Source organism: Pseudophryne corroboree (assembly GCF_028390025.1).
Source record: "Pseudophryne corroboree isolate aPseCor3 chromosome 6 unlocalized genomic scaffold, aPseCor3.hap2 SUPER_6_unloc_5, whole genome shotgun sequence".
NCBI classification, from domain to species: domain Eukaryota; kingdom Metazoa; phylum Chordata; class Amphibia; order Anura; family Myobatrachidae; genus Pseudophryne; species Pseudophryne corroboree.
The window spans coordinates 82,287-96,827 of NW_026967606.1; the positions used below are offsets into that span (position 1 = coordinate 82,287).

The 14,541-nt window shown below is 48.5% G+C and overlaps 1 protein-coding gene across 1 annotated transcript in view; it reads left to right on the top strand.

Annotated features, from left to right (window-relative positions):
* The window catches only part of LOC134985626 (uncharacterized), a 218,509-nt gene that overhangs the window by 15,302 nt on the left and 188,666 nt on the right, over positions 1-14,541 (top strand). The window contains exons 2-3 of the mRNA XM_063950447.1: positions 4,551-4,703; positions 7,828-7,953. Coding sequence (XP_063806517.1) covers positions 4,551-4,703; positions 7,828-7,953 — 279 coding nt within the window. The remainder of the gene's footprint in view (positions 1-4,550; positions 4,704-7,827; positions 7,954-14,541) is intronic.

Consider the following 14,541-nt stretch of genomic DNA (forward strand, 5'->3'; position numbering starts at 1 on the left):
TAGTTGTCAGTGGACTGCTACCGCTGTCACCCAAAGTTTTTGAACTTGTCAATGACTTCTGATGAATGCGCTCCAGGTGACGTATAAGGGAGGATGTTCCGAGGTGGTTAACGTCCTTACCCCTACTTATTACAGCTTGACAAAGGCAACACACAGCATGACACCAGTTGTCCACATTTCTGTTGAAATAATTCCACACCGAAGAGGTGATTTTTTTCGTAATTTGACCAGGCGTGTCAATGGCCTTATTCATCCCACAGACAACAGGTGTCTCCCTGGGTGCCTGACAGAGCCGGCCCTAACCAATATGATGCCCTAGGCAAGATTTTGGCTGGTGCCCCCTAGCACCACAGCTGGTTCCGCCTCTGACCTTGCACCCCTTTCCCAGCACCATCACCCCTCACCCTTAGCAGTCCTTATTTTGGTATTTGTACCCCTATTTTTTAAAAGGAACAGTTCACACATTTGGCGCACAGCTCAAAAAGGGGTGTGTTTTTGCTGGCAAGGGGCATGGCCACACAATAGTAACCCCAATTCCAATTACGCCACACAGTACTGCACTTTATTCACATTTTATCATGCGATAGTGTTCATAATTCATATTACATCCCACAGTAGTATCACTTTACCTTATAAACATTACTCCTCACAGTAGAGCCCCTTATTCACATGACATCACACTGAATTGCTCCTTATTCACATTACACCACACCCTATTGCTCTTTATTCACATTAGACGACACAGTAGTGCCCTTTCTATATGCAATGCCACATAGTAGAGCACCTTAAACACATAATGCCACATATTATTAATGCATTGATACACATAATTCCACACAGCAATGCCTCTTACACATATGAGATACATTATTAATGTCCTTATAAACATAATGCACCTTACACATTATGACAACCGTTATTAATGCCCTTTTACACATAATGTCCCTTACACATATGCCGCACATTATTAATGCCTTTATACACATAATGACACACATAATGCCCCCTACACATTTGCTGCACATTATTAGTGCCCCTGTACACATAATGACACACATACAGTAGTTCCCTGTTACACATATGCTGCACATTATTAATGCCCTTATACACATAATGACACACATAGTGCCCCTTACACATATGCCGCACATTATTAATGCCCTTAAACACATGATACACATAGTGCCCCCTACACATTTGCTGCACATTATTAGTGCCCCTATACACATAATGACACACATACAGTAGTACCCTGTTACACATATGCCGCACATTATTAATGCCCTTATACACATAATGACACACACAGTGCCGTTTACACATATGTTGCACATTATTAATGCATTTTTACATGACACACATAATGCTCCTTACACATATTCCGAACACTACTGCACAACCAACCCACTCACATGCACACAGCACTCACACTGCCACTAACAATGTGACCTCTGACTTCTGCTTGGAAACAGATGTGTCCTCATAAATCTTGCCTCAATGCTAACGTCGTAATTTTTTTTATTTTATATTTATGGAAATGCATCTTATTTGCATTGCTATGTGGCTAGGATGCACAAGCCGCTTCTGACGATTAAATTATATGCAGCATGCCTATATACTGTGTGAGACTGTGGCTGTATCTGCATATGAAATGCTACACACAGAATATAGGCATGCCGCATATCATTTTAATCAGCAGAAGCTGCTGATGCCCCTAGGCATATCAAATGCCCTAGGCAATTGCCTAGTTTGCCTATGCCTATGGCCGGCTCTGGTGCCTGACTTAAACAAACCACCTCACCATCAGAATCCTCCTGGTCAATTTCCTCCCCAGCGCCAGCAACACCCATATCCTCCTCATCCTGGTGTACTTCAACACTGACATCTTCAATCTGACTATCAGGAACTGGACTGCGGGTGCTCCTTCCAGCACTTGCAGGGGGCGTGCAAATGGTGGAAGGCGCATGCTCTTCACGTCCAGTGTTGGGAAGGTCAGGCATCGCAAACGACACAATTGGACTCTCCTTGTGGATTTGTGATTTCGAAGAACGCACAGTTCTTTGCTGTGCTTTTGCCAGCTTGAGTCTTTTCATTTTTCTAGCGAGAGGCTGAGTGCTTCCATCCTCATGTGAAGCTGAACCACTAGCCATGAACATAGGCCAGGGCCTCAGCCGTTCCTTGCCACTCCATGTGGTAAATGGCATATTGGCAAGTTTATGCTTCTCCTCAGACGCTTTTAATTTAGATTTTTGGGTCATTTTACTGAACTTTGGTTTTTCGGATTTTACATGCTCTCTACTATGACATTGGGCATCGGCCTTGGCAGACGACGTTGATGGCATTTCATCGTCTCGGCCATGACTAGTGGCAGCAGCTTCAGCACTAGGTGGAAGTGGATCTTGATCTTTCCCTATTTTACCCTCCACATTTTTGTTCTCCATTTTTTAATGTGTGGAATTATATGCCAGTAATATATCTGGAATTGGACGGCAGTAATGTCTGGAATTAGATACCACTAGATAGATACCAGATACCACTGTGACTGGAATGATGATGACCTATGCACAGTGACAGGACACTACCACAGCACCCTACAGCAGCAAGATGCAGCACAAGACACTGGACTTTTTGTCACCACAATGCAGCACTGACACTGAGCACAGATATTAAGCACTGTTCAGGATACTAGAAGTGACATGGAGCGGCAAGATACAGCAATGGACTACTGTACGGTACTACTATATACTGGTGGTCACCACAATGCAGCACTGTACTACTATATACTGGTCACCACAATGCAGCAGATATTGAGCACTGATCAGGATACTAGAACTGAGTCTGACACGGTGCTGCAAGATACAGCAATGGCCTACTGTACTGTACTACTATATACTGGTGGTCACCACAATGCAGCACTGTACTACTATATACTGGTCACCACAATGCAGCACAGATATTGAGCACTGTTCAGGATACTAGAAGTGACATGGAGCTGCAAGATACAGCAATGGACTACTGTATGGTACTACTATATACTGGTGGTCACCACAATGCAGCACTGTACTACTATATACTGGTCACAACAATGCAGCAGATATTGAGCACTGATCAGGAGAATAGAACTGAGTCTGACACAGAGCTGCAAGATACAGCAATGGACTACTGTACTGTACTACTATATACTGGTGGTCACCACAATGCAGCACTGTACTACTATATACTGGTCACCACAATGCAGCACACTGAGCACAGATATTGAGCTTTTCAGGCAGAGAACGTAGCCACGTCCTCTCCGCTCAATCGACAATGCACGAGTGAAAATGGCGGTGACGCGCGGCTCTTTATATGGAATCCGAATCTCACGAGAATCCGACAGCGGGATGATGATGTTTTCCCCCGTTCGGGTTTTGCGTGTTAGGCGGGAAGAACCGAGGCTGCCTTGGACCCATGTAAACCTCGTGAAGTTTGGGGGGGGGGGGTACGGATCTCGACGTACCGAACCCGCTCAGCTCTAATTAAAGCTACAGTTACCTTCCTACAGAGTCCTCCTTTTCCTTTACGCCCTCTGGCCAACGTTAACAATTAGTTTGGCCTCCACCCCATGAGGAGGAATTACATTCAGCCACCTCGTTTACCTTCCTCACAGGTAGCTGTCCCTTCAGCCAAAACTCGGTTGTCGGAACCCCCACTTACGCCGAGTGTGACAGATTGGAGCGTGGCTTCAGGTGCTTTTGAGGCTGCTCTTTTCTGTGCTTTCCAGGTCAGTGAGCTATTGTGTTCCAGGAAGCGCCTGTTTCTTCGGGTTTACTTTTCAGCGATGTTTTAGTTTGTGATTCAGTTGTTTTTGTAAACTGAGGGCTTCCAAGATGAATCAATTGGGGCGAGTGCTTTGGGTTACGCTTCCTGCACATGCAGATGTTTCTGTTTGCCCAGTTTCCCTCACACTCTCTTACCATGCTGGTCACCCTCTGGCAGTCACCAGTGGTTGGTTCATGCTAAGGATAGATGAAGCTGAATAAGCATGAGGATAAATAAGAATGTGGCAGCCTTTGTTACTAGGCAGATTTAGGCTTCCCTCAGTGCCCCCTTGCGGTCCCTTCATCTTCCACTGCTTCATGGCCACAGGCATCTTGGAGTACAGGTTATGCTCCCCAGGTTACCCTTCCACATCAGTGGCCCCCTCGGCCTCCCTGCATGCTGGGTTCACCCCCCTCCTGCTGCCGCATATTCTTTCCCGTATTGGTCCCCTGGCCCGTCCGGTCCCCTCCCCCTGGTTGTCCCCTCTCCTCATCTAGGTTCCATGGGGTACCCCATTTTGCCCCCTTTTTACTCCCCCCCCCCCCCCCCTTTGATGCCTTCTGTTGCATCCGCAGTGAGCTCTCAGGCCCCTGGTTTGGTGGCCACGCACACCCCCTGCCCACCTTGCATGCTCCTCCCAGTTGCTTGACCCACCGTGCCTGCAGAGTTCCCGAGGGTTTCACCGCCCGCCTCCTTCCTTTCTGCCGCTCCCGCAGTTTCTCCTGCCGTGTCCTCTGATGATTCTCTTTTAGTTTCAGTTGTTCCTGCAGCGGCTGGTGCTCCGGAGGTTGTCACATCTTCGGGAAGCGTGGTTCCTGTGAGTGTTGAGGTGGTCCCTTCTGCTGGAGGTGTGGCCCTTCCACTTGAAGTGGTGGTTTCTGCGGTTCCGGGGACCTCTGGTGTCGGTGAGTATGATTTGCTTGCTGCTTGTGATTCTGCATCTGTTTTGTTGTATCTGGTCCTTGATGGACCTACAACTGGTCCAGCCTGAGGTCAAACATGTGTCAGGAATCAGAAGTCATCGATCGATCATGGGAGAATAATCACACATGCAATGAAGTGGTTTCAAATGATTCTCTTTAGTGCATCAGTTTCAGTTATATAGGCTTTGAGTTACATTGAATTACATTGGTTCCATTACATCCCCCAACAAGCCCTCCCATTGGATATTCTGCCTAGCACTAAGATAAGAAGCTGCATCTGCTAGCTGTTCCTTGTCTTGGTACATATTGGTACAGGAATGTCAACATATCATCATCCTTCAAACTATTTCACGGGAAAGGGGACAGAAGTTTCTTCTCTCTGAATTGCACATTCCTTGTCTTGTCCTTGCCAGTCATGTAGTTAAAGTAGATGGGTTCACTAATAACATACAGTATAAGTATAAGAAAATGGCTGCTAGTGTTACAAAATGGCGACTATAAATGTAGAACATAAAGTTGACTTTCTTGGTTTCCAGTTCCTCCTCTAGCTCTAGGGGGGAGGGGAGGCTGGCTCTGTCCTGGTGACATCTGCTGTGGAGGTAGCACGCGAGCCATTGGTATTGGCAGGTGGCACTGATGTTGTGTATGTTGCCAACACAACAATCCTGTGGGGTTTGCGCAAGAGCGTGCAAGACAAGATCCGCAAAGGTCAGTGTGTGGATGTTTTCTCTCTCACGAATGAGATGAAGAAAGGTTTGGGGAAGGCTAAGAAGCAGGGTGGTGTTGGTGAGGAGTCGTATTGCTTCTATAATTTGTGGTTGAAGGGCGCGCTTGTTTTTGCTGCTTGTTATACAGGAACACGCCCTGTGGAGCATTTGAATGTTCTTAAGTACATCTGTTTGGTTCATGATATGTTGTTGTGTTCTAAGGGGGCTGTGTGGCGCGAGTATGACATTCAGTTCAGGCATAAGCATGATGGGATGGCTGTTATGCCGTTTGGAGCAAAGGATTCTGAGGTTTGACTTGATGTTTCACAGCAGCGCAAGCCACCCGCCGAGGTGGTGCAGGCGAGTAAGCACCAGCCTCCCTCCCAACAGGCCGGGGCAGGTGTGGTGGAGGGAAAGTGTTTTGATTATAATGATTCCTGTTGTTCTCGCAGGACTGCGTGATGCTTTCGACACTCCTGCTGCATTTGCTGGGGGGGAGCACCCCACCAAGGGCTGCCGTAGGGCAGCTGGTGAGGCGGCCACGGATAATGGGGAGCCCTGTGTGGAACCTAGCTATGGACCACTCTCCAATGTGTGTGGACCAGTTGGCTCACTGGGTGGGGCGTTATCCTTATACGGTTGCTGTGGAATTTGTGCTGTGGATTTTCTCATTTAGTTTGTGTTTGCTGATTGAATTTCGTTTGCCATGCGGGCGCCCCGGAATTTGAAGTCTGCTAGGGAGTTGCCGGAAGTCACTCGGGCTAAGGTGGATGCTGAGGTTCATTTGTGCAGGATGACTGGTCTGTTTCCGATGGCGCCGCTGCCTGACCATTGTATTTCTCCCCTTGGGGTGGTCAATAAGAATGCCCCGGGAAAGTATCACCTCATTCAGCATTTATCTTACCCCCGGGGTGCTTCCGTCAATGATGCCATTCCTGCGGTGGCCTGCAGGGTCGTTTACCAGTCCTATGAGGAGGCTTTAGGGCTTATTCGGAACTTCGGCTTGGGCGCTTTATTGGTGAAGTTGGATGTTTGGGTTGTTGCTGTTGCATCTGGATTCCTTTCGCTTTATGGGTTTTCATATTGATGGTGGTTGTAATGTTGATAAGTGTTTGCCAATGGGGTGTGCTGATTCTTGTGCCTATTTTGAGATGCTCAGTTCATTTTTGCATTGGTGTGTTTGTGGGCACTGGTCACGTTTGCATAGCGCACTACTTGGATGATTTTCTTGTTGTAGGCCCGGGGAAGAGTGACGTCTGTGCTGTGTTCTGAGATTAGACTGCAGGCTCCTCGTCTCCTGGGGGTTGCCTTACTCCCTCTCCTCTGCTGTGCAGAGTGCTAATGAGGGTTCTAGCCCCTCCGGGGTGTTGCTTTCACTGGGGTTGGTTTTTCTAGGTCCCTGCGGCAGCTTCCTCCCTCTTTCCCTCCGTCTGCCTTTTTTGCTTCACCCCAGACATCTTGGAGCTCTGGAAATGCTCCCTCTTTACCCCACAGCCTCTGTCCCCCCCCCCCCGTGCCTCTCTGACTGCATCATTTGCCTCCCCCTTGTGGTGTTTTTACTTTTCCTTATTGGGTGTCTGCTCTTTCTGGCCCTTTTTCCTCCTCACTAGGGAGGCCAAGCCAGGGTATGTGGATTGAAAAAAGGTCAATCCCAGGATTCCTGCGATACCCGGGATTGGGTTGAAGACCCGCCCACCCAAATACTCAGCATCGTGGGTGAGAACCAGGCCTGCCGGGGTGCTGGCGTTGAGGTGCAGTCCAGGTGGACGGGCTGCGGGCGTCAGACTGCGCAGAGTGTCCTCTGACATCATGTCACGCTGTGAGCAGGGGAGCTGGGAGGAGGGAGCCGGGCAGTGTCTGAGTCTCTTGAGGACGCTCAACGCTGCCCAGCATTAAAAAAACAATGGGGCAGGTAAATCCTGATTTAATCCCAGACATTTTTTGGCCTAAATCCCAGGATCCCGGGATTGGCCTCCCTACTCCCCACCTGTGAGGTTCCAGAGGTCCGTGGTTTTGTCCCGGTTGCCTGTGACCCCCCCTTTGGTATTTTCTACCCCATCCTCTGCCCTTCTGTTCTTGGGGAGTTCATTGGCCCCTAGTCCTTCCCCAGATCCCCCCTCTCCCTGCACCCTTCACTGCCCCTCCTCTTCCTCTGTGCCATCCCTGCTTGCTGCGGTGGCCCCTCCCACTGCCCCCTTGCTCGCTGGCCCCTCCCACTGCCCCCTTGCTCGCTGGCCCCTCCCACTGCCCCCTTGCTCGCTGGCCCCTCCCACTGCCCCCTTGCTCGCTGGCCCCTCCCACTGCCCCCTCGCTAGCTGGCTCCTCCCACTGCCCCCTTGCTCGCTGGCCTCCCTGTTGCTGCTGTTGCTATGTCTACTGACTCGTACATTTATTTTCAGCTGTTCCTGTAGTGGTCAGTACTGCATCTGAGGTTCCTGTGCACGTAGAGGTGGCACCTGTGGATGAAAGCGCAGCCCCTGTGCGTGAAGTGACAGATTCCGTGGTTCTGGGTGCATCTAGAACAAGTGAGTATGGTTTCTTGCTGCTTTTGACTTTCGTCTGTTTTTAGCTCTAGCATTAGATCGCATGTCAAATACTGTGACAGAGGCAACAAAGGCCTAACAGCCATATATATGTACTACGGGATACTACGTATATTGTGCATACACATAATAATCACAATATCCAAGGTGACCTCATATTCACCATTATAGTCCAAAAGCATAAGAGAATCCATTTTGGTTCTATCTTATAGAGGAAAGTTGTGGCCGGACCGCACTAGTGGCCACACGTGTAATGGCGGCCGTGGCACTGAAGGGGTTAACCCCTAGTGCCCGGCGCCATTATGGGGACAATGGGCGCTTAGCGCCACTTTTAAACTGTGCACTGGTGCTAAGCGCCATCTTTAAATGTAGTGTGGGTGCTAGGCACCGGGTATTTATGTTTAATACTGTGTTTTCACCAATGTTACTGTATATTTAAGGCAATAGGCACAGTTGTAGGATTGCACATTTACATTGCAGCAAATGCCAGCACTTAGAAGGAATGTGTAAGCTGTGTTGGTATAAAATGCATTTACGTTTGTGGACAAATGGCTTGGAAGCTTCTCACCTAGGAATTGAGATGCTGATGACCCTGGCACCTGGAAAGGGGTGTATGGACAAGCCATTTCTTTGAGATTGAGATGTGTCTCTGTGTAACTTTATAGACACATGCAGGTGAAAGGATTTGTTGCTGTCTTCTCTGAATATTGTGTGAACTGGTTTTGCATGGAGACACAAGTTGCTGCTAAATCAGATTGTGTTTTATGAATGCAAACTAGTGGGTTTCGTGTAACAACAGTTTGATGTAAGATTTCTTAGGCTGCATTATGTGTGATGCAGATTATGGCCCTCATTCCGAGTTGTTCGCTCGCAAGCTGCTTTAAGCAGCTTTGCACACGCTAAGCCGCCGCCTACTGGGAGTGAATCTTAGCTTATCAAAATTGCGAACGAAAGATTAGCAAAATTGTGAATAGACACTTCTTAGCAGTTTCTGAGTAGCTCCAGACTTACTCGGCATCTGCGATCAGTTCAGTCAGTGTCGTTCCTGGTTTGACGTCACAAACACTCCCAGCGTTCGCCCAGACACTCCTCCGTTTCTCCAGCCACTCCCGCGTTTTTCCCAGAAACGGTAGCGTTTTTTCGCGCACACCCATAAAACGGCCAGTTTCCGCCCAGAAACACCCACTTCCTGTCAATCACATTACGATCACCAGAACGAAGAAAAAACCTCGTAATGCCGTGAGTAAAATACCTAACTGCATAGCAAATTTACTTGGCGCAGTCGCACTGCGGACATTGCACATGCGCATTAGCGACTAATCGCTCCGTTGCGAGAAAAAAATAACGAGCTAACAACTCGGAAAGTCGGAATGACCCCCTATGTTTAATTTACAGTATAAGAACGTAGTCTATGTGTGAGAGGGTGAATGCAATTGAAATGCAAGTTACATTTACATTTGTGAAAGAGACCGGAACATGATAATCAGATTGTGTTTGGGAAAGCCACTGGTTTGGTTATATATGAAGAGGAGCAGGAATGTGCTTTATCTAATTCTTAACTTTTGAAATGTAACTTGTATTTATTTATATTTTCTGCGATAACCTGATTGATTGGAGAAGACAGGGAGGGCTTACCCCCCTGTGGTACTGTGTGTAGAACTGAGATAAAAAGAGGATGCCTGTGAGCCTCCAGGGGGTAGTTGTACCATCTTATTCTGCTGGAACATCTTGCTGTATGCTGTTGCCCCTAGCGATAGGGAAGAGTTCTCTTTAGAACTATTGAGCAAATAAATACCATTTGCCTCAAGAAGATTGCTTCATCTTGTGACCTACAGGGTTATGCCAAACATAGCCCCGTCCTCCAGCTGTCCAGGGAAGCACCTAACGTCTCCAAGTTCTGCCTTCCGCCAGCTACCGGTAGAGGCCTAGCAAGTGGCTAGTGGGGATTCGTCAATACCACACAGGTGTGGAAAGGCAGTGTGTCGGCACATACAGAGCAGAACCGTGGTTCCAAACGCCAAGGCAGGTTAGGAGTTTGGTGGTGGCAGCATAAACCCGCCCACAGCGCAGTGGGTGGAGTCAGTAACAGGCGGTTACTGACGGTAAGCGGGAATCCCCTATGTGGTCAGGTCCCGTGTGACCTAACCTTCCATTCTGGGCACAGGAGATGGGACGCGAAAGCGGTGAGTGCTTTCATACGGAACCGTCCTGTCACAGAAATTGGTGGCATAGCGGTGGGATAATCCCAGGCGGCTTTTCGGTCACCCGATTGGAGAAGCCGAGTTACTCAGGAGAGGAGTAACTGCAGCGCAGGAGAACGCACAAGATGACAGACTTCAGCGGAACGTCTAAGGGCGATCTGGAGATCGTGTGCCAGGAGAAGGGTGTGGATATCCCTTTCAACGCGTCCAGAAGCGTCATGAAGGCGGCGCTCATGAGCTTGGAGGAGTCCCGCCGGGCGGAGGTGGAAAGCACTGACGGCGTCAGCATCGCAGAGGACGGCCCACCAGTGGACCTTCGTATGGAACCGGTGAGACCCACAAGCCCCGCCCCTTCTAGCAGCAGCCATGTTTCCCAGCAATCCCTAGCAGGGCCAGGATTCCAACGTCCCAGGGGGGGCGGCCTGGATACCCTAGCAGATCAGCTAGCAGAATTGGGGGAAAGGGCAACAGAGCAAGAGCGCTTGATCATCATCCAGATGTGGCGTGATGAGCGGGCACCACAGGCCGTGGTACCCCGGGAGCCGTTGTCAGCTGTTGTACACAGATCAGGACGCTTTCAGTTTGCCAAGTTTGCAGACAGTGATGGGGACATTGATGGACATTTGCAAGTTTTTGAAAGGACTTGTAAACTACACGATCTACCCAAGTCGGAGTGGGTGAGACACCTTGTGCCCACTCTGCATGGAGAGGCCTTGGAGGCCTATCGAGGAGTGGCCACGGAGGACTGTGGGGATTACGACGAAGTTGCGAAGGCCCTCCTCCAGCGATTCTTCATCACTCCAGAGTCTTACAGGAAGAAGTTCAGAGACTTGCCCAAGAATCCTAGCAGCACCCATGAGCAGTACGCCAACCAGCTGCGGCAGTACGTGGTGAAGTGGGTGAAGGATTCGGAAGCCACTACATGGGACGCACTGATTGACCTGATCTGCAATGAGCAGTTCTACTGCAGGTGTGCCCCAGAAGTGAAGGAGTGGGTGCTAGACCGGGAGCCACCCAGTTTAAAGATGGCTGCCCAGTTGGTGCGGCAGGAGCCGGATCACGATCTTTTGGCTTCTGATTTTGGCAGCCATAAGCTTGTTATTTAATTTATTTTTATAGTCTTACGTTTTTTGAGCGAGTTTTCTAAAAAGCGTCTTACACGCACCTTAGAAACAGTCGCTCCAACAACTCCCTGCCGGGTTGCGACAATGCTAACCTACGTGTACAGTGCTGTTTCGGCAGGCGTCTGTGTCGGATATTCTAGCAGGTCCAGTGGACGTTACCAGGCTGTGGCCAGAGCACGGGGAGAAGGTAAGGCATCGGTTCCGCTTTCCGGGGGAGACGCAAGACACAGCCGCACTGTTTTCTAGAGTAGACTACCAAACAGCAGCTGACACCTCGGATGCACCAGCGCTGGGCCTCTGGGACCATAGGTTCTAGGGATTAGTGTGAGGCTGCGATTCCTGGGGTTGATGTCAGCAGTGGGGAGTAAGACGCTCCGCTGGTTGCCCCTCCCCTGATTCATGACCAGTTTCCTCTGAGTTTCCCACTTCCATCAGAGACCATGTGTATCTAAGGGGACCCAGTCACAACATAGGTGGCTGTGTGACCAGTGCGTCGGTGTTCACTGGGCATTTGTGTACACTAGTAGTGTCTGGATCCACTCAGCGTTCACTAACGTATTGATTGATCCTGGTAGCGGGGTAAATCTCTCTGTATCCCACTCTCCTGATTCCCGGTGATACAGGACTAAGGGCCTAATTCAGACCTGATCATAGTCGTGCAAAATTTTGCACGGCAATGATCAGCCACTCTGACATGCGGGGGGACGCCCAGCACCCCCCGCCGCACAGATACAAAAACAATGCATGGTTGCGATGCTTTTGTACCTGAAGAGTAGCTCCCTACCAGCGCAGCTCCTGCACGCTGGCAGGGAGCTACCTGTCGCTCTCCGGTTCGCAGCGGCAGCGTGTGACAACACGCAGCCACCGCGGCCCACCCTCCGCACAGTCTGGGCACACCTGCGTTGCCCAGACAGCACCCCCAAAACAGCGGCCCAAAGCCACCGGCCTGCCCCCTCCCGCCCAGAGAATGTCTCTGCCTGTCAATCAGGCAGAGGCGATCGCAGGGCTGAGATGCTCATAGCATCTCTGGCATGCGCCGGCGCACAGCAGCGCCGCACATGCGCAGTTCAGACCTGATCGCCTGCTGTGCGGAAACGCACAGCAGCGATCAGGTCTAAATTAGTCCCTAAGTCTCTGCCTACCTTTGAGTATGAACAGTTGAATAAGTGCCGGATGCATATGAGTCTGTAAACAATTACTGCTGTTTCTTTCACTGTGTGACTGAATACGTTAAAGGTCCTATATAAGGTAATGCAGTAGTATGTTTCTCCAACATACTTGAAATGTATCTGTAGCTGATGATGTGCTCATATTGCTTATACTAATGTATAACCTATGACTGATTGCTAGTGTGATTGCTGACGTTACTATAATTCTGTCAGTGTCTGTGTATTCCGATCCTCAATGCTGGTGCAAGACAGGGAGGGATTGGACTGTATGTCACTTTAACAAGGTTTTAAGTGATTTCAGTCACAAATTGTGTAGTAACACTGTACAGGTGTGTGATTTGTTTACCATGTCTAAGAGAGGCAAGGGTGAGGAGGATACACTCTGCACCACCACTCATTTCATGTTTGCCTTGCAAAGCTGGGTTAACCTCTAAGGATCTGGTTCAAAATGGATTATGTGCAAACTGTTTTAGCTCTCATCAAAGGCAGGCACAGGTTCAAGTTGAACCCCTATGGGCTACTTTTGCACAGACATTATCCAGTAAGGCTGAGTGGATGCCAGCACCTATACCAGGGATAGGTTACCCTATTAACCCTTACATGCAACATTCCCCCTGGGGTTTATCACATCCAGTCCAGGAATCTGCAGCCTTTCAACAAAAACAGTCTGAAAAGCCGGTGGAAGGCAAATCACATAGACTTGAAACTACATCTTCACAGTCTACACATGTTTCAGATGGGGACTTGTCAGAGGATGAGGACTCATCACACTCTGGGTCTGCTTACAGAGATGGGGATGAAGGTCTCAGCTCAGTGGACATACCTGAGCTAATTAGTGCTATTAAAGCCATTCTATCCTTAGAGGAAGCAGCAGAGCCTTTGTTAAAATCTAAGGCACCTGTCTTTAAATGTCCCAAAAGAGTCAGGACTGAATTTCCTGGGTCAGAACTGCTGATGGAAATTATGCAAGAGGCTAGGGTAACACCCAGTAAGAAGTTTAGAATTCCAAAGACGTGGAATTCCCATTATCCTTTTCCGGCTGGGGACTGTTTAAAAAGGGAGGTGGCTCCCAAAGTAGATACACATGTCATTCAATTGGTGCGAAAATCTACATTATCTCTGCCTTAAACAGCATTAAATGATGTCATGGATAGAAAAACAGATGTTTTTAAAAAAAACAACATTTTTTTCTTTGTTTGGGGCAAAAGCAGTGGCAGCCTGGGGCTGATGCATTGGAGTGTCGAAGTCAAAAATATTACATAGAGAGAACATCTAAACTCCACATTGATGAAGCCACAATTCAACTGAGAACAAAAGACAGCATGTGTGGCCAGGAAACCAGAGGCCAGCCCCTTTGATGTCTTCTTCAAGGCTTGCATATGAACTGACCAATGACTCATCATGAATGAGAAAGTTCCCTCCCCTGGACCAATAACAGAAGACCTATACTTCCCCAACATACACAGTGTATAGCTGATCCCACACACAAGAAGTTCTGTTGTTTGCTGGGTGCTGATCAAGATGGTGTTTTGCTGATACTCTGCTGCTGTGGGCATTGAGGGAGAGCTAAAGATGGAGGAAAGGGAGCGAAGTGAGCATAAAGTGCATTGAGGGAGATGGTAATTGTATGCTGGCCGTGTCTGTATGAATACTTTTGTAACAATTGCTTCCTATGAAAATTTATTTAGTAACCATATATATATACTGTACATGTGATATATTGTATACATATCCTTTTAATAACAAATATATACATCAGTGAGCTTTGGAACTCATACAATGTGTGCGTGTACTTGTTTTCTCTTAAGGGATGTAGTGTTTGCGACGTACAGCACACTTTTATCGTATATGGTAATAAGATGCTCCTGGCGTCCGCTGCATATATTAACGCTGGCATTTTAGATATTTATTAGAAATAGATCTGACTTTTTCAGGAGGATAATCTTTCAATGGCATCTAGAGAGCAAAAATCCCATATTGTACATATCAAACAGGCGGCTGTTTTTATGGAAGAAGCAGCCTTGGATATGGGTACAGTTGCCACTCAGACATCAGCCTCAGCAGTAGCAGCCCGCA